At 35.0% G+C, this 21,066-nt stretch overlaps 1 protein-coding gene and 1 non-coding gene across 2 annotated transcripts in view; both read left to right on the top strand.

Annotated features, from left to right (window-relative positions):
• LOC150019854 (cullin-5) overlaps positions 1-21,066 on the top strand; it is a 120,466-nt gene that overhangs the window by 68,568 nt on the left and 30,832 nt on the right. Inside the window, exons 8-11 of the mRNA XM_090266712.1 lie at positions 10,744-10,837; positions 12,242-12,372; positions 12,609-12,716; positions 15,188-15,252. Coding sequence (XP_090122838.1) covers positions 10,744-10,837; positions 12,242-12,372; positions 12,609-12,716; positions 15,188-15,252 — 398 coding nt within the window. The remainder of the gene's footprint in view (positions 1-10,743; positions 10,838-12,241; positions 12,373-12,608; positions 12,717-15,187; positions 15,253-21,066) is intronic.
• LOC150019855 (small nucleolar RNA SNORD36) lies at positions 15,202-15,272 on the top strand. Its single transcript, XR_016509451.1, has one exon. It is a non-coding gene; the product is annotated as a small nucleolar RNA SNORD36 (small nucleolar RNA).

Genomic DNA, 21,066 nt, shown 5'->3' with positions numbered 1-21,066 from the left:
GCAAGTAAAATACGCTCCCTAAAGATACAGTTGATTCTCATTATTTACAGTAATTATAGAGTGGCTGCAAACACTGTGTTACTGATTATCAAATCATTACTATTAAGGGATGTTTCTTCTTATGGGAAGATGGCTTCAAACTTCATCTTATCATGAGATAAAATATTATTTGATATGTGAACATCAGTCTTTTATATTGTTTTATTTATCTTATATTTTAAGTTCCTTGTTTTAAAAAAAAAATGATCAGAGGTAGTAGCCATGCTACAATATCTGTCCTGGGTGTTTTCTTTAAAATGGAAAATTACCTTAGTGTACCTTTATAAGGAAAATATAGCAATAATCTTTCCTCCAGTTTCTTTCCGTTTTTGGAACCTAGGGATTAATTTAGATTTACATTCCAAGAAGTAACATTCCAGTTGGCTTACAACCAAACATTTTTAACTATGATTTTTTTTCCTTTTAATTTTTCTTTGGCTTCTTCCATCTTAAATGGTAGTCATGTTTATTCTTTGTTCAGGAATTGGGTTGGGTTGGATCTTTTACACCCCGCCCCCCTTGTTTTTATTTTGCATTGCTTTTCATAATGTCCAGTGTATTTCTTCTTTCAAAGATTAAAATAACTTTGATATTGGCCAGAAAAGAAGGGTAACTTAGTGGTTGTTTATAGAATTTCTCCATAGAAATTCAAAGCTGGCTTGGGCTTTATTCAGAAGGCAGGGAAGGCCATTGGATGTTTATTAAACAAATAAGCCGTGCTCAAAGTTATCCCAGAAGAAGATTAATCTAGTGACAGTAGGCAAGTTTAATTGCAGTGGGGAAGAACTGGGAATAAAAGTGGGTGGGAGGTTTTTACAGTAATTCAAGGAAAATATTAAGAATACCAAATAGGGTTATAACAAAGGGAATGGAAAGGACAAGGGTGAAGAGAAAATTCTGGGAGCAGAACATCGTATCATGGTTGGGGCTAGATATTGGACAGAATTGAATCAGTTTGTGTCTGAGGTTTTGGCTTGGGAGAATTATGCTGCTACAGAGAGGTCAGTATAAGAATAAATGTTAGGCTCTGGCCAGTGTAGCTCAGTTGGTTGGAGCATTGTCCCCTAGACCAAGAGGTCACAGGTTCAATTCCTGGTCAGGGCACACGCCTAGATTACAAGATGGATTCCCTCATCCCCATCTCCATCAGAGTGCGTACGAGAAGGCAGCTGATCAGTGTTTCTCTCTCACATCAATGTTTTTTCTCTCTCTTTCTCTCCCTTCCGCTTTCTCTTAAAAAGCAATGAAAAAATGTCCTCGGGTGAGGATAATAAAAAAGGATAAAGAGTAAATTTTAGTAGTAAGGGAAAATGATTAGTTAACAGGGATTGGAGGGTTTTTTTTAAATATTGATTTTGAGAGAGAGAGAGAGAGAAAAACATCTGTTTGTTGTTCCACTTATTTATGCATTTATTGGTTGTTTCTTGTATGTGCCCTGACTGGAATCAAACCTACAACCTTGGCATATTGGGATGATACTCTGACCAACTGAGCTGCATGGCTAGGGCGGGATTTGAGTATTTTGAGTTGATTTTTGTGTGTGTCCATTTCATCTGGGTGGGAAATGTTACAAATTTGTAAAATAGAATTGTTCTATTCTTCTACTCTAGTCTATACAGCTTAATTGGAGTGTATCCGTATTAGATGCATGGAAATTCAACTGTAAAGGTCCAACTAAGCAAGAAGAAGAGAGAGTAAGAAAAAGAGAATAAGAAAGGTAGAAATAAACAAATACACATGATAACCTGAATAGAATAGTTGAGTCTCCCTTTCTACTATAAAACACACACATAGCCCTGACTGGGTTGCTCATTTGGAACATCATCCCAGTGCACCAAGGTTGCAAGTTCCAACAGGTTGGGCACTGAGTGAATGGATAGATGAAGTGACAAGTCAGTGTTTCTTTCTCTCCCTTCCCCTCTCTAAAATCAATAATAAAAATACATTTTTTAAACACACACACAGAGTAGGAAGAAACCTGAAATAGGGGATGTGAATTTGCTCTTCCACAGTTACCAAATAGTGTGAGCATCTTACCAGCTGAATGATCGTAGAGTTAAAAGGTAACTTTTTCTTTTGTTATTTTCAACAATATAGCATGCATCCATAGAAATTGTACTTTATTGGGGATGTAAGAGGTCTGTTTGTGTAGTTTGTTTTTATTTTCTGTTAATTAAAAAAAAACCAGCCATTCTCATTGAAATATGACCATGTACTGAAAAGTGCACAAAATCTCAAGTATATATATATATAAGCTAATTATCACAAACTGAACATACCTGTCAAATCACCAGAAAAAGAATTAATAGCAATTCAGAAACCTTTTATTATACCCCTCCAAAGGACTATTACTATTGTTTTCTTCAAAAGTTGTTACTCTCCTAACTTTTAACAACATAGATAATAGCAAAATTTGGTACAGAGGAGACATCAAGCACTAAAACTCTAGAATTAGTTTTGACATTGAGAATGTAAGACTTACTGCATTACTCTATTATATACCTCACTGAGCTGAAGCCACTATAGTATATACATAATATTTATTATATGTTTATTAATTTACAATTTTTGGTTTCAAAGAGAAATAATGTTAAAGTGAAGTATGTTGTAATAGAACAATTAACCAAATATCACCAAGTCCTGGGTTCTAATTTAATATAAGTAAAGTATAAACACTATTATTTGAATAACTAGTAAGAAACAAGTCACTTTTCATACTAAAAACTCTTGAAAGCAGACTTACTATACTAAAGTTTCTCTTAGAGGAATTATCACCCCTCAGAACTGGTCATGCTATACCTTAATGCTTTACTTACTGATAGTAGTTTTAGTCTATACTTACCTTTTAGGTTATTCTTATTAATGGAGGAAAATTACATATCAGTTTATATGGGGCTATACAGTAATGCACACCAGAATTTAAGATTAAAGTATGTATATTTTTGGTACTTATGTTTTACTCTATAAATTAGCAAATTATTATGGTTTATTAATTACCTTCTTTGAATTTAGTTGGTATGGTTCCATCTTAATCTTCTAAACCTGATTAGTTTTCAATATGCGCAGAAATAACGTTTCTGGACTGTATTCTGTATAATAGAGCAAGTCTCACCTAGGTAGTATCCAGTTGTGCGGCCAGACCTAATAAAGGCCAGATGTACATTTCAAGTACAGTTCATAAAGTGCTTAGCATCTTACTGAATTTTTTTTATGGTTTATAAGAGTTTTCTTTCCTTCTGTTGAGTATTCCAAGCATCTGATCATGTCATTTGCAAATGATGATACTTCTTTTTTTCTAATATTAATATCTGTTTCCTTCAGTGGGTTAAACTTATCTAATATTAAATGGTAAATTTTAGAAAAATGTTTATTTAATTGGGGATCCTTGTATTCTAATCTTTGATGGTTTTTTTGGCATGATGTATGCATTTTACTATGTTGCGTGAGTATTCACTTATTCTTTTATTAAGAATATTATCAGGCCTGCTCTTCTACTTTACTTATAGGAGAGCAACCTTGCCCCACTCAATAGACACACAGTTCTAATAAGCTTGATTATCCTTGGATGGGCCTGTAGCAAAGGAGCAGCAGTGTGTTAGTAAAACTGGGTAAGAGGCTTCTGAGTTGGGCTGCTGAAGAGGCATTAGTGACAGCAAAAAGTGACACAAAACAGTAAGAAAAAGTAAAAAACAAATTTTTTAACCAGAGTAACTTTTTACTTTTTTCCATGGTTATTAGTGTTTTAGGTGATAGTCCATTATACCTTGGTATTCCTTGAGGGCATTCAGTTAGTATTTATTAGCACCTAACATATGTCAGGTCTTGTGCTATTTGGGGATTAGAAGATAGACCTTGTTTTTATCTTCATAGTGACACTAGAATAAATGGGTTGTTTATGTAATAGAACAGTGGAATAGAGAGTTAATTGGTAGTGGAAAGTCTTGTATCGTTCACAATGACTAGGGTACTCATAGGGAGACAGAGCCAGTATATTACAGTGGTTAGGGGCCTTCATATTGGGACTAGATGAGGGTTTGAATTTCACTGTTACTATTTTACCAGCTGTGTGCCCTTTGGCAAGTTATTCAAGCTTTCTATTCTTTATTTTCCCAACTGTAAAATGAGATAATACCCACTCATGTTATCACAGTTTAATTAAATAACCATATAGAAAACATTTAAGTACTGTGTCTGGCATGGTAGTTTTTACTGTTAGGGCTCTGGTTTGGAGATAGTTGCTTACTGATTCTAAGATAGAAACTATTTTACTGTCTCTACAAAACATTGATAAAGCAGAATTAGTACTGGGTCACAGTCATAAATTATCTTTAATGTGGGTACTTGTTCATCTTTAGTATTTTAGTATATTAAGGGTGAATTGGTCTGACTCTTCATTGTTCTGTGTAAAGAGTTCCTTGTGTAACTAGGTTAGAAATGAAGTACCACTAGTTATAATGGTAAAAAAGAAAGCAAGAAGAGAAATCTAAATCAACCTGGAAAGTCCAGGATAAATTAATTTTGAGAATAACCTACCAGACATGGAATAAATTAATTCTTGAATGCATTACAGATATCCATGTATGGTTAAAGATCTAGTTGATAATGAAAAAGTAGAATCTTAAAGTGGAGAAATACAGGATAATTTTTAGTTCAACTTCTGTTTTATAGCTGAGGAAAAGCAAATTATTAGTTATACAGAATTACAGAACTAATGAAAATCAGAAATGTACTTGTTGCCTTTTACTAAATTTCAGTGAAGTAGAATTAATTGTTTAAATTGAATACTGTTTAAAGACGACTGCTCTATCACTTAGTCTGCCTATCCCACCTTTCATCTTCATAGACCTGTGCATTCATTCATTCAACAGTTACTGAGTGCTTGCTGTGTTTTATGGCAGGCATCATCTTTGAAGAGTTTTGCTATAGAGGAAGGTAAAACCTAAAGCACATTGATAGTTAAAGTGTTTCACCTTGCAGACCTCTGGGGAGAGATTGCTATGGATTTAGAAGTTGTGCTCATCTCAGGCAAAATACAGGAGTTGATGGCATATGGCAAAAGGTTTTTTTCTTCACGGAAGCTAGCAAAAGGAGACAGAAAGGGAATACAAGGTGAGAGAGTTGGTTTATCACTATCCTTTCCATTCAAGATGTATTTTTAAAATAAGAATATATATAGGGTTGACTGCATATAGTACTCTGGTAAATGACGGGGAAGTAATACAAAAGAGGAATAACACGGTCTCTGCCCTCAAAGAACCAACCCACTTGTTAAGACAAAATCCATTTGAAATTAGGAGAGAGCGCTATAAAGCAATCTCCCTGTCTTCTTTTCGCCTACACAGAATAGTTTTCTAGGCCTGAGTGGCGTGGCTCAGTGGGTTGGGTGTGTCATTCTGTGAATGTGAAAGGTCGCTGATTGTATTCCTGGTCAGGACACAAGCCTGGGTTGCTGACCAGGTCCCCAGTTGGGGGCCTGCAAGAGGCAACCGATTAATGTTTCTCTCGCTCATCGCTCATCGATGTTTCTCTTTCTCCCTCCCTTCCCCTCTCTCTGAAAATAAAGTATAATGAAAATTTAAAAAACAAGTTTTCTAAAGGATTTTTCAACACATAGGGATTCATACCGTAATTATTCTCTTTTTTAAAAAAAGCTTTGTTATGAAAGTTTTTAAGTACAGTGTTCCCTCACTTATCGTGGGTATTATATTCTAGACCCCCCCGCCCCCGCGATAGGTGAAAATCCGCAAAGTTAGGAACCTTACTTTTTTTTAGTATTTGTACATATTTTAAGGCTTTATAAACCCTTCCCACATACTTATAAACCATTCCCAGTCCCTTATTAACTTTTCCCACTCCCTTATTAACCTTTTCCACACTTTTATAAATACTACTTATATTCTTAAATATATTCTACACTCTTAAACCTACGTAACTTTAACAACCTATGTATACAGTACCGCAAAATCCCGCGATACAGCAAAAAATCCGCGATAAATAAATATAATATTTTTTTAAATCCTGTGAGACAGTGATGCCATGATAAGTGAACCACGATATAGAGAGACTACTGTATTTTTATTTGAGAGGATAGTATAATGAATCCAACCCACCATGCCCAGCCTTCAGATTTAACAGTGATCATCATTTTGCATATTTGCTTGGTTGATTCTTTTTCCCCCTCCCTCCCTTCCTTCCTTTCTCTTTCTGTCCTTTAGCATTTTAAAAGAAATTTATGACATCATGCATTTTTACTCTAAACCCTTCTGTATTTCAACATTATTTCTTAATACCTGTATATATTTTATCATATAGATATTATATTGTTACCTAACCAGTCCTCTAATGGGCATTTTAATTCTTATTATTATTGTTTATTTCTTACAAATAATGCTTTCTGGAACATCCTTATATGTCTATATCTTTTTAACATCTTTATGCATACATATTTCTCACATGTGGCATTCTCTTGAAATAAAACTTCCTTGAAATGCGATTGCCAAAGCAAAGAGTATGCACCTTTTACAAATTGCTCCATAACACCCAATTGCTCTTCAGAAATGTTATAGTAATTTTCACTCCCATCAACAGTGTGCCTGCTTCTCTTTGCTGATCTGGGTTTTGTCAGTGTATTGATTTTGCTAATCTCCCAATATGATAGATTTCTTTTTATGTCCATGTGGAAAATTATCAATGAGGCTTAGGCACCTTTATTCATATTATGGACCATTTGTATTTCTTCTTTTGTGTGTTCATGCTAATCTTTTATAAATATCACTTTCATTATTTTACTTCTTTATTCAAAAACCATTGTACCATTTCCACTCTCTGATTTTCAAGATCCTTCATAATTTGGCCCTAACTTATTTTTCTAACTTAATACTGTCCTGAAAAAGTCATTCTACTCCAATAAGGAATATTTCCTCATTCATATATATCATTCTATTAATTTTTTCTTTGATTCATTTCTGAATAACATTTTACTTCTTTTTTAAATGTTTTATTTACAACCTTTCTTACTTTTTTCTGCCTATTAAATCCATCAGAATCCTTTTAGCCCATTGTGCAATGAAGTTGCTCCAAATTCTCTAGCTTTCATCAATTTTCTCTTACTTGATTTCCCACTGTACTTATTTATTGTTTCTATTTAGTAGCATATTGTAGTCTGCTTTGTTGTGTTATTTTACCAAACACCAACTATGTATGAAACCATGAATAAATACATAATATGGACAGAACTATCTCTGTCCTTATGAAGTTTATAGAGTAGTAATGATGGATTTATTTCCACTACTTTGCTTTATTAGTGAGTCTAAACTTCTTTTCATATACCTCTGTTATATATGAAGTAGGTACACATTTCTAGATATGTAGTTAGTTCTGTTTCCCAACTGGATTGTAAAATCATTGAGGATAGAAACCAAGTTTTATACCTTTCTATTCCTCACAACCTTTAACTCAGTTCTGAGCATGTATTCATTACTAAGTATATACTTACTCCTTTAATGTAGTAACAGAAGTTGTAGGCTGTGGAGTCACTCGCCTGACCTTATATTATAGCTCAAGACCTTATAAAGTAACTGTACAGCATTTACAAGTTACTTTACCTGTCTAAGCTTGTTTCCTCATATGTTAAGTATCTGCTTCATAATTTCATGTGGGTTAAATGAGGTAATGTATGTAAACCATTTAGCACAATACTTGGTACACAGTAAAACATACCAGTTACTATAATTTGTTTAACCTCCCAACCTAGGAACTGCTTCATCAACCTTTTCTTTCCTCAAGTCTTTTCATCTAAGCAGTTAACCAAATTCTGCTCGGTTTACTTCCAATTATTTTGTCAATTAAGCCCTTCAATTATTTTGTCCATTTGACCTCTCCTTTTGATCCTCACTGTAACACACAATAAGAAATACATTTCATATTGTGTATTATGTTCATTTGCAAATACACCAGTTGCACAACAATAGTTAGAAAAACACTCATCTGGATTTTTGGAATCTGCAAAATTTGGACTAGTACTGAACTGGAATATGTTCAAGTGTAAAAATTTTTTTCTTCCCTAGCTGGTGAGGCTCAGAGGATTGAGCGTCAGCCTGTGAACCAAATGGTCGCCAGTTCGATTCCCAGTCAGGGCATGTGCTTGGGTGTGGACCAGGTCCTCGGCTGGGGTCGCACAAGAGGCAACTACACATTGATGTTTCTCTCCCTCTCTTTGACCCTCCCTTCCCCTCTCTCTAAAAATAAATAAATAACATATTTTAAAAAAAATAGATTTATAAAAAAATTTTTTCTGTAATTGCCTTTTTCTTTTTTTATTATTGTTATTCTATTACAATTGTCCCAATTTTTCCCTTTCCCTCCTCTGCTCAGCCCACTCCCTACTCCCATAGTCAATCCCCATGCCATTGTCCTTGTCCATGGGTCATTCATAAATGTTCTTTGATCCATTCCCCTTCTTTCCATCATTATCCCTGGTCCCCCCTCACCTCTGGCAGCTGTCAGTCTGTTCCATGTTTCCATGTCTCTGTTTCTGTTTTTCTAGTTCATTTATTTGGTTCATTAGATTCCTCTTATAAGTGAGATCATATGGTATTTGTTTTTCACTGACTGGCTTATTTCACTTAGCATAATAGTCTCCAGTTCCAACCATGCTGTTGCAAAAGATAGGAATTTTTTCTTCCTGCTGCGTAGTATTCTATTGTGTAAACATATCACAGTTTTTTAATCCACTCATTTACTGATGGGCACTTAGGCTATTTCCAGCACTTTGCAATTATAAATAGTGCTGCTGTGAACATAGGGTGCATCAGTTCTTTTGAATTGATGTTTTGGGATGCTTAGGGTATATTCCCAGCAGTGGAATCACTGGGGCAAAAGGCAGTTCCATTTTTAATTTGTTGAGGAAATTCCATACTGTATTCCACAGTGTCTGCACCAGTCTGCATTCCGACCAACAGTGCAGTAGGGTTCCCTTTTCTCCACATCCTCACCAGCACTTGTTGTTTGTTGATTTGTTAATGATGGCCATTCTGGCCAGTGTGAGGTGGTATCTCATTGTGGTTTAATTTTGTATCTCTCTGATGCTAGTGATGTTGAACATTTTTTCATATTCCTATGGACCCTTTCTATGTCCTCTTTCAAATGTAAAAAGTTTTAATGATATAGAAAAAAGAGATGAAGTCACTGGAACTTGGAATTTATTTCAGTTGTACTTTCTATTTCTTCTCCATTAGTTATATATAGTTAATTTTATCTGTTCTTAGTCTGGTTTTGCTGCTGAAGGTGGGAGTGTTTAGTTGTGCTTTTTCCACATACAGAATGGCATAGACCGAGGTTAGTCAGCAGTTGGTGGGACAGAACTTTCTCAGATACTTTGCATGTATATTGTTTTTCATAGAACAGAAGTTGACAAACATAGATTTTAAAGTTGTTAGCACAATTCTCAAAGAAGAACTTGAAAAAAATGTTTTATTGAAATTTTTAAATATATTTACAAATAGAAAGAATATTATAATGACTCTCTATTACCTAAATTAAACTTTAGTAATTATCAACATTATGTTAATTCCAGGAGAAATCTTTAACAAAGAACTTTTAAGGCACATATAATATAATTTCCTTTCTTAATATAGATAGATTGTCTGTTTTTCAGAAGAGATAGATCAGCCCAGTGTACCTTGCTTTAGTACTAACAGTCCACCTAATTTATTTGATACTTGCAAAAATAATAAATAGTTATATGGTACAAGGGATCAGTGATGGGATAGGTGGATTTTCCTGAGGGCCACATAGAACACTAAACCCTTGCCATCTTACTTGAAATATTCCAACAGCCTCATTTGCCAGTACCCCACTACCACTCAGTATCACCTACCTTGCTGCCATTAGACTGATCCTTTTTAAATGATTTTGGGGAAACAGAAGGTTTTTATATGTGTCCTCCGTCTAAATATATATAGAATAAAATCCCAAGCATAGATTTTTCATTCATAATCTGATTCCAGCCTGTCTTTCTAGCTTTCTCTTCTACTGTCTGTCTCTTCCCTACCACATTTAGCTTATTATTCCTAGAATACTTGATTCATTTAGGGCTTGTACTTATTATTCAAGATTCAATTTAAATTCCATCTTATGGAAGAGACCTTTTTAACTTCCCCAGAAAGAAGTATGCAGTTCCTTTAATTGCTTTGGTTTTAGGGGGTTGTGTGTGTGTGTTGCCAATTAACTGAGTCATATTTATTAATTTATGTTAGCCTCCCTCCTCACCCTTAATTAGTTATCTCCTCTAAATATCTTATTCTTAGTCTCCTAAACACTTCTTTGGAGCCTGTAAATAATAAGCATCAAATGATGGTTTATTAAATGAATGTATGAATAGTTTTATAGAATTTTAGAATCTTAATTCCAACATGGGTTCTCTTCAGAAGAGTTTTTCTGAGTTTATTTTTTCATTTTGTTTTGTATGTATGTTATTTTTTCTCTCCCCTCCTTTGGAGACGTGTTAAAATTTCTAAAGAGAACCTAAGTTCTATAGCCTTTTCCTTAAAAGGAATTGTACTGTGATAAAGGTAAGTAAAATCTTTTAGTATGCTTAACATTTTCCTGTTATTGAAAAATATAGTCTTATGGAGCTATAAAGTAAAACAAAGTGGAATAAGTTTGTGCTTACAATAGCCTTGACCAATTTTTGATATATTTCAGCTGATGGAATGCTGTGTAAATGCTCTGGTGACATCCTTTAAAGAGACTATCTTAGCAGAGTGCCAAGGCATGATCAAGCGAAATGAAACTGAAAGTAGGTAAAATACCACTATTAAGAGGGTATCTTTGAGGCAGATCACTTTTAATAAATTGCTCTTAGATCATTCTTTTTTACATAAGTTTATTTGTTAAAGTAAACTATGCTTAAAGAAAGTGATAAAATATTTAACACAGTTAGAAGCACTATAAAGAAGGTTATAAACATATGTTAAACATTCCCCCCCACCCCTTAGATATCAGTATGTGCATGAATGCATGTGTGTATTTCAATTTGTTCTCCGAAGTAGGATTCTACTTTTAAAGGCTAATTTAAATGGTAAACATATGGTATAGGATAGAATTAGGTATATGACTTTTATGTGGAACCTTGCAGAAAATAGTTTTAGAAAGTAATAAAATACTCCATGTTAGTCTTCATCCCTGTCCCCAAAAGTACTTTATAATTTAATATTTCAGAAGTATTTTTTTGATTACTTAAAGATATATTTAAGTAATTTAAACAATACCATATAAATTACTGATATCCCTGCTACCCAGAGAGAACCACTTCTAACATTTTGATGTATTCCTTTCCATATTTTATTGTGTATAATTGCAAGGTCCCATTTAATTTCTAGTTGCATTTAAGGTATGTACTTCAATTCACTTAAGTTCATACACTTTTTAGAAATAATTTTATAGTGAAAAGCAAGGTTGCTCATTGCCATAAGTGAAATACTTGAATTTCTGTATGCCAGGCTAAGTAGAGATATATCTGATCCATTTTGGACTCTCTTCATAAGGATATATTTAGTAGTAACCAGTTCTGTGAGGTAAGATTTTTGTGAAGGTCAAATGGTATGACATGAGAAAATGCTTTTGAATGCTGAAAAATTCTGTATGAATGCAGCTTTACATTATCTCTTAATATAATTTTATTCTGTAGTAATTACTCTGAATAATCTGATGACATGATTTTTTACCACTTATTGATATGATTGTGTGTTTAATATATCTACTTCATAAAATGTACTAACGTTCTATATACATTTTGTATTTCTTAGAATAAAAAAATATTCTGTGTTGACAGTCAAATGACTCACCCTTTAAGATAGTTGAGTTTTGCAGTATGAGATCCTTAAAAAAAATTTTTTTTTATTGTTGACACTATTATAGATATTCCCCCTCCAACCCCTTTTTGGCCCCCTCAGTGTGATCACTTTTAATTAGAGTTTCTTTTAGAAATAAATTTTGTTGGACTGACAAGATGGATTAGGAAGTTATAGTATTTATTATAACAACTCTTGAACTAATTGTGCCCACAGGATACTGTCCACTTCAAACTAGTATTTCTCCACTCTTTTAACTATCATAGGCATTCTAGACCCATGATGCAAATCAAAGAAACAGTATATTCTATTGGTTGAAATGATTACATGAGTGTGTTGTATCCTTTCAGAATTACACTTAATGTTTTCATTGATGGACAAAGTTCCTAATGGGATAGAGCCAATGTTGAAAGACTTGGAGGAACATATCATTAGTGCTGGCCTGGCAGATATGGTAGCAGCTGCTGAAACTATTACTACTGTAAGTTTTCCTCAATGGCAATGATAGGAATAAATCAAGTTTATTTTTTAAATGGAAGTTTGGGTATTTAAAATAGTAACTGATAGCAAACAGTGACATTAGAACACCTTTTAATTTTAAGGAAACAATTTTTCAGAAAATTTCCTAAATTAAAATTTTATTAAAATTATGTTTATATTTTCTCACTTTTCTATTTTCTTTTTAAAAACTTGAATATAAAAAATTTTTATTTTTAGGACTCTGAAAAATATGTCGAGCAGTTACTTACACTATTTAATAGATTTAGTAAACTCGTCAAAGAAGCTTTTCAAGATGATCCACGATTTCTTACTGCAAGAGATAAGGTATATATTTCTGTGTATTATACAATGTTATAAATAAATGTTATTATTTACTTTTTTTTAGATTTGGAAAGATATATTATTTACTGAATAAAAGCAAAGTGCAGAAAAGAATATAGATGATTCTGTTTATGGTTAACAGAAAGGATTTTCATTTATCCTTAGTTTGCCTATAATATATCATAATTTACTTATACGAACCTGCCATTATTATGTTATTAAGATACAAACTACAAACCTAGGAACTGTGATTTTTTTTCATCAATTGAGGACCCCCATGTTCAATATATTTGGTTTATTCTATGTTCTTACACTTGTGAACTAGAATTTAGCCAGAAAATTGCTTTCTCGTTTTTCAAATAATGTTTTCTGTTTTTTAATATTACTGATTATCGAACTCCTACTCATACTTCCTTTATGACCTACCTTAAAGTATACATCTGAAACTTCCTTAATACTGTGCTTCCTCTATCCTATCCGAAGCAGACTTGATTTCTCTGTCCTTCCATAGCGCTCCTGTGAGAGTTGTGTCACATTTATCCTTGCTTCCCACACCTCCTCTTCCATCCTCACTAGAAGAGGTAATGATAATAAAACTTAGTATTGTCCTTACAGTTGTGTCTTCTTAAATATCACAAAGCTATTACTAGAAATTACTGTCGATTTTTCCCCTTCTTGACTACATTTCTTTACTTCCCAAGTTATTTTTTTTTCTGTGACTCTAAAAAGAAATCAGCTTCCTCCAGTAGCTTTTTGCTCTCATCCATTTTTTGAGATAGATAGATAGGTAGATAGATAGATAGATAAATAGATAGATAGATAGATAGATAGGAGTTAGATATAGAGTAGGAGAGGTGTTAAGGGAGTATGGCGTTAATGAGGTGGTTTGAAATACTAAGTTAAATGGCCTGCAAAGGCTTCTTTGAGGTGGCATTTGAATCAGATTGAGGGTGATTAGGAATAAGTCATGTGACTACTGGAGGGAAGAATCTTCCAGCCAGAGGGGAGAGCAGGATGCAAAGGCTCTAAGGCAGGACTACATCAGTGGGGTTCCGAGAACCTAGGAGAAAGAGGTTGTTTTGGCCAGAGTGGCTTGAGTGAGTGGTGGGGAGAATAGTAGAAAATAAAGTCAAAAGAGGAAACAGGAAGCCAAGTCATGTAAGACTCTGAGCTATGGTTTTTAGTCTGAGCAGGGTTTGGAATGTCGTCATAAGCTTTTGAACAGAATAACAGGACCTGACTTACATTTTAACAGGATCACCTGGTTGCTGCAAAAAGAATAAAGGGAGGCAAGATAAGAAGCAAGAATATCAGTTAAGAGCCTATTTAAGTAGTTCAATTAAGTAATGATGAAAGCTTGGCCCAGAACAGTAGTGGGTAGAGGTAGTCAAAAGTGGTTGAATTCTGATTACATTAAGAAAATAGACTATACAAGATTTGGTAATGAATCAGATGTGGAATGTGATAGAGATCATTCCAGGATGGCGCTCAGATTTTTGTTCTGACCAATTACAAGCATATTCTTGCTGAGATGGGGAAGACTGGAAGAAGTGCATTTGGGAGAGGTGGTTGTAGAGAGATTAGGAACTCAGTTCTAGACAAGTTAACTTTGAAATGTTTATTAAACATCCATGCGGCAATGTCAAACCCAGAGTTTAAGGGATGGAAGGGGCCTGGAAAAAATAAATTTGGGAGCTTCAGCATGTGGATGGTATTTAAAGTACTGACCCTCCCCATGGTCACCAGCATAATGAGTGAGGATAGAAATGAGATCCAAGAACTAGCCTGGTGCATTCTAAATTTAGATATCAGAAAAACAAGAAACCATCTTTCATGAGGGGAGAGGACAATGAGTGGTATGACCAGGAAAGTATGTTGTGCTAGAAAACAGTAGAAAAAGCACTTTGAGGAAGAAGGCATGATCTGCTGTTTTAAAATACTCCAGAAAGGTCCAAATAAGATGGGGATTAAGCTGTTATCTTCAGCAACAGGGAGGTTGTGAATGACTTTGACCGAACAGTTGGGTAGAGTAGTGGTGTGAAAGCCTGGTTAGAATATTTTCTAATAAGAACGAAATAAAGAAATTGGAGAAAAGGGGTTAGATAGTTCCTCCAGGAGTTTAGCTTAAAGAGAGAAGTAGTGGAATAGGAAGCTTACATCATCAGCAGAGTGTATATGGAGGAAGAAATATTGGAGGTTTGAAGAGGAAAGTAATAGTATGAAAATGTTACTCAGGGTAATGTATAGACAAGAGAAAATGGTGTGGATGTCAGGTAGCATTAAGACCCTACTTGAAAATAATGATAATCATAAAACGACAAAAAGGATGTAAAAGTCATTGACTTAAAAAATCCTATTAGGCCAGATGCACCATTAAAAATAAAAATTAATTTATATTTTTACGTATTTTTGGAATTGTAACTATATTTTAAATATCAAAACAATATTTATATTTTATTTTAAATTATTTGCAGGCATATAAAGCAGTTGTTAATGATGCTACCATATTTAAACTTGAATTACCTTTGAAGCAAAAAGGGTAAGTTTTTTAAGAATCACATGTTTAAAATTCTTAAAATTTTTTCTAATATTCTTTATTGATGATGCTGTTACAGTTGTCCCAATTTCTTTTCCCTTTGTTCTCCACCACCCATCCGCTCCTTCCAGATGTTCCCCCCCCCTTAGTCCATGCCCATTGGTTGTGCACGTAGTTCTTCTCAGCATCTTCTTGTCTACTTCACTCCCTCCTACTATGCTTCTTAATTCCTGTACCATCTCCCTCCCTTTACCCGCTTTCCCCTCCCTGCTGACCTCTCCCCATAATGTTCCCCATACCTATAATTCTTTTCCCACTCTCATTGCCTGCTTAGTTTGCTTTTGTTTCAGTTCCCTAGCTTTTGTTGGTTAGTGTGATACAGTTTTCATTTTAATTTTCATAGTTTTGATCCTCTTTTTCCTAAAGAAGTCCCTTTAACATTTCATATAACAGTGGTTTGGATGTGATGAACTCCTTCAGTTTTACTTTGTCCTGGAAGCATTTTCTCTGCCCGTCTATTCTGAATGACATCTTTGCTGGATAGAGTAATCGTGGTTGTAGGTTTTTGATTTTCATTACTTTGAATATTTCTTGCCAGTCCCTTCTTGCCTGCACAGTTTCTTTTGAGAAATCAGCTGATAGTCTAATTGGGAACCCTTTGTACGTAATTGTCTTCTCTGTTGCTGCTTTTAAGATTCCTCTTTATCCTTAATTTTTAACATTTTGATTATAATGTGTCTTGGTGTGGTTGTCCCTGGGTCCAGTATTTTTGGAACTCTCTGTGTTTCCTGGACCTGTAAGTCTGTTTCCTTCCCCAAGTTAGGGAAGTTCTGCTTCATTATTTTTTCACATAATTTTTCAGTTTCTAGTTCTTCTTCACCTTCTGGCAACCCTGATTCAGACGTTGGCCCACTTATAGCTGTCCCATAGGTCTGAGCCTCCCCTCATTTTGCTCACTTTTTATTTCCTCTTTCTGCACTGGTTGACTGTTTGTTCCTTCCCTATGTTCCGATTGCTGATTTGATCCCTGGTTTTCTTTCCCTCACTACTTGTTTCATATGTGTTTTCATTCATTTCAGCAGGACTAGCCTTCATTCCTTCCCTGTCTTGTTTAAGATCTGCTGTTAGGTCTGTAAGCATTTTTATAACCAAAGCTCTGAACAGTGCCTCAGAAAGATTTCCTATCCACTGAGCTGTTAGATTAGATATTTGCTGTCTGGTCAGCTGTATCACTGGGATCTCTGTCATGATCTGTGCTATTCTGACAGTTTTGTGTTTACCTTTGCTTCCTGGGCTGGGCTGTCACACCTCGTATGTTACAGGGGGCAGAGCCTCGTGCACTCATCACAACCAGGTGACCCTTCTCACCTTGCTGTGGCGTTTTCTGTGGGGGTGGGGGTCCAAGACGGATTCCTGCTGTTCACTCTCCACTGAGAGACCGGGAGCCTCCTTGTCCATCCCTACCCCCTCCGGTCCTCACAGTCCAAGGCAATCAGGGTCTACCTTCCCCGGCGTAGGAATCGCAAGCTGACAGATCTGGTGTGCAGCCAGGGGTGCTCCCCAGGCGCTTCTCACCTCCCCTTAAATACAAGTGTCTGTGCTTACTGACGTCCCGCTGCCGCCAGCACAGCTTGACCTCTCCGCCCCGGCTTTGCCCCTCCTATCAGGCTGGATGAGCACCTCTTCTTTATAATCTCATATGTTGGACTTCCATGTAGTTTTATTTTCTGGAACTTCTGGTTATTTCTGGATTTGTGGTGGTTGTATTCCTTCTTAGTTGTGGAAGAAGACAGAGCATGTCAGTCTAGGCCTTCATCTTGGCCAGAAGTGTCCTGTGGGTGTTTGCCTCTGTGTCTAGGTAGAGCTGTCGCTCCTGTTAAGTTGTAAGGGGTGGAGCCTTAGGGATTCATCAGTACAGGGGAACCTGTTTCACTTAGTTGTGGCGCTGTATGTGGGGGAGGAGTCTGATAAGGAACAATGCCGCTTGCCCAGCGCTGGCCCCTTTTCCAGGCACTCCTTCCACTTCCGTATGGGACTGGTACCTCTCTAGCTGTTTCCCTGGCTGTTGTTCCCAGAGTGGTTGGATCTGTGGACGTTCTAGGACCGTGGGGGCCTTTCAAACAAGCAGACTCTGCTGAGAGACTGGCTGTTTTTGCCTCCTCCCCAACCCCCACTAGTTTGCACAGTCAGAAGCAGTGAGGCTTGATTTTCCCTGCTGCTGGGACCATGAGCTGCGTGATCTGGTGAGGAGCTGGGAACGCTCCCCACGTGTCCGTCCTGACTTTTTAAAAAGTTTAACTGTGCTTTCCACTGGCCTGCCGTTGCCACCGCTGCTGCCACCACCACGACTGCATCCTCTCTGCCCCTCCTGCCTGTCTGGATGAGTATTTCTTCTTTATGTCTTTGTTTACTGGACTTCCATGAAGTTTGATTTTCTGAAAATTCTCATTGTTTCTAGTTTTGAGGTAGCTGTATTCCCTCTTAGTTGTGGAGAGAGATGCAGCATGTCTGTTTACGCCTCCATCTTGGCCGTAAGTCTCTTCTTAAAAATTTTGATGTGTCATATATAGATATTCAAAGTGCCCTATTTTCTAATTCTGTTAGGTTTTGCAGCCTTTGATTATTAGAAACTCTGTCTCAGTTTTAATTTTTTTATTATTTCTTGGTTCATAGGCCAGCGCTCAATCCACTGAGCTACATCAGCCAGGGCTCTTATTATTTCTTTTGTGATCAAAAAAAGTTAACCTTATTTTTTAGATAGAAAAAATGTTTCGTTCTTTTTTCTTTGTTTATTTTTTAAAAATCCTCACTTAAGGATATATTATTTATTGCTTTGAGAGAAAGAGAGAAATATCAATATGAGAGAGAAGCATTGATCCAGTTGCCTCTTGTACTTGCCCCAACCAGGGATCAAATCCATAGCCTTTTGGTATATGGGACAACGTGCTTCTGAACTGAACCTCCTTGCCAGGACTTATTTTATTTTTCAATTATAGTTTACATTCAATATTTTGTATTTGTTTCAGATATACAGGATAGTGGTTAGACAATCACATATTTTACAAAAGATTACCCCTAATATTTCCAGTACCCATTGGAAAATGTTTTCCTTTTAGAATCTCTACTTGAGATTCTCATTAGTCACTAAAGTTATTTTATTACCTAAAAAAGCATAGAATATGACTCAATTCACTATAAGAATTAAAAAATGGAAATCAATTTTAATTAAATTTTTATTTACTATTTTAAAAAATTGATATGTCATTGGTAGGATGAATTTAATTATGCTAAGTACTATTATAGAAAATCTGAAAATCAAAATTTAATGAAATAGTAATAAATCTAAGCTACTTATAGTATCTTCACAGTAGTGCTAAGTAGAACTACAGGTTAATTGGAAATATATTTTGATGTAATTTCTAGCTGAGAATTGTTATTTTAAACAAATTTTATACTTAATGCTAAAATATTTTTAAAATAGTATTTCTAGCCCTGGCTCTGTGGCTCAGTTGGTTGATTCGTTGTCCCATGCACTAGAGGATTGTGTGTTCAATTCCTAGTCACTCACATACTTGGGTTGTGGGTTCAGTTCCCATTTGGGGCCCATACAGGAAACAGCCAGTCGACGTTTCTTACATCAATGTCTATCTTTCTCTTTCTCTCTTTATCCTTTCCTGTCTCAAAAAAAGCAATTAAAAAATATCTTTGGGTGAAGACAAAACAAAAGGCATTTCTAAGGTTGAAAATTTCAGGGTTTTTAAATTTAACTTTAATTATCTTTAGGGTTTTTTTTTTGTTTTTGTTTTTCAGTTCCCAGACTGGCACTGAATCCACTGAGCTACCTCATTCAGGGCGTTTTTATTTTTCTGTTTGTTTGTTTGTTTGTTTTAGCTGTATAAGTTATTTGAGTGGTATTACAGTAGAAGATACCTGGGTCATATAGTATTGTAGTAATTGACATAGCTTAGAATGGTATTTATTGTGTTTTCTATAAATTGTGAAATTTGTAAAACATACAGCACTGTATCTTGGAGCTGTCTTCCTATTAATACATAAAGATCTTCCTCATTGTCCCCTGCCCCAGCATTTTAAAAAACTTTTCAAACTTAAGTAAAGTTACTCTATTGCTTTATCAAATATATATCTCTATATACATTTATTAATCAGTCAACTTTTTAAATACACTTTAAAGAAAGTTTGAGGCATCGATAACCTTTACTCCCTAAACATTTCAATATCAGTCATAAATTAAATTTAGTGTTTATATTTTGAAATAAAATTTGCCTATAGTCATATGCATTTATCTTAAGTGTATAATTTTGTGTTATTTGGCAAATGTCTATACCCCTCTTAAGATATACAATAATGTCTTCATCATTTTTGAGCGTTACCTTATGCCCATTCACAGTCTGTCTCACCTCCACCTCCTTCTGGAGACAACTATCGTTCTGATTATTTTAATAAAAGATAGTTTTGCCTCATCTAGAACTTTATATAAATGGAAATATACAATACATACTTTTTTGTGTAAAGCTTCTTTCAATTTAGCATAGTGTTTTTGAGATTCATCCATGTTTTTGCATATCATATAGATTTGTTTTCCAAAGTGGTTGTACTGTTTTATACAACAGTATAAGAGTACCAGTTTATCCTCATTCTCCAATTGTTTAGTGTTGTCATTTTAATTTTAGTCATGATGGATGTAAGTAGTGATATCTCATTGTAGCTTTAATTCCCATTTCCCTCAATACTATTGATGTTGAGTACTTTTTCATGTATTTTTAGTTATTATATTTTCCTTTATAAACCATTCAAATTTTTGGCCTGTTTTTGTCCCCCCCCCCCCCCCCCAATTGTGTTGTTTTCTATTAGTGACCTGTAATACTTCTTATATGTTCTGTATACAGGTCCTTTGTAAAATGATGTATACCTTTCTTTTATGGTTTCTGCTTTCTGTGTTTTGTCTAGAAACTTTTGTCTACCCTTAGATCATGAAGATAATCTTTTGTTTTCCTTTTGAAGCTACCCAATTTTTGTTTTCACATTAGATCTAAGGTCCATTTTAAATTAATGTTTATGTGTAGTCTACATTACAGATTGAATTTTTTTTTTTTTTGTATGGATAGCAAGTGGTTTCATCACATGTTGGAAATGCCTTCCAGTTCTCATTGGGTTGCTTTGGTGCCTTTTGTCAAAAACCAAGTGACTTAAATATGTGTACTTTTTCTAGGCTTTCTATTCTTTTTTTTTCAATAGTTCATTTTTTATTTTTTCCCATTACTATTTATCCCCCTGTACCCTCTTCCACCTTCACCACCCCCCGCCAACACCCACAAGTCACCAAACTATTGTCCATGAGCTCTTTTTCTTCTTTGCTCGATCCCTCCGCTCCCTTCAGCCCCCCACCCCAGAGCTGTCAGCTTGCTCTCTATGAGTCTGTCTCTATTTTGTTACTTCAGTTTGTTCATTAAGGCTCTATATTCTATTCCATTGATTTATTTGCGTATCCTTAGGCCAATACCACATAGTCATGATTAATACAGTTTTATAGTAAGTCTTAAGGCCAGGTAGTATAATTTTGTTATTTTTTCCACTGAGTGCCTTTGATATTCTAGTATTTGCTAGTATACACAAATATGGTTGATTTTTGTATACTTATCTTACATCCTGTTACTATATTAAAGTTATAATCATTGTTTTGTAGATTTCTTAAGGTTTTCTATTTAACAATCATGTAATCTGTGTATAAAGACAGTTTTAGTGCTTCTTTTCTGGTATTTAGACCACTTCTTTTTCTTAACATGATGAACTGGCTAG

The sequence above is a fragment of the Furipterus horrens genome, unplaced genomic scaffold (genome assembly GCF_987537825.1).
Source record: "Furipterus horrens unplaced genomic scaffold, mFurHor1.1.pri manual_scaffold_2, whole genome shotgun sequence".
Lineage (NCBI taxonomy): Eukaryota > Metazoa > Chordata > Mammalia > Chiroptera > Furipteridae > Furipterus > Furipterus horrens.
The sequence above is the reverse complement of the archived record's forward strand: the minus strand, read 5'-3'. Positions and strand labels throughout refer to the sequence as shown.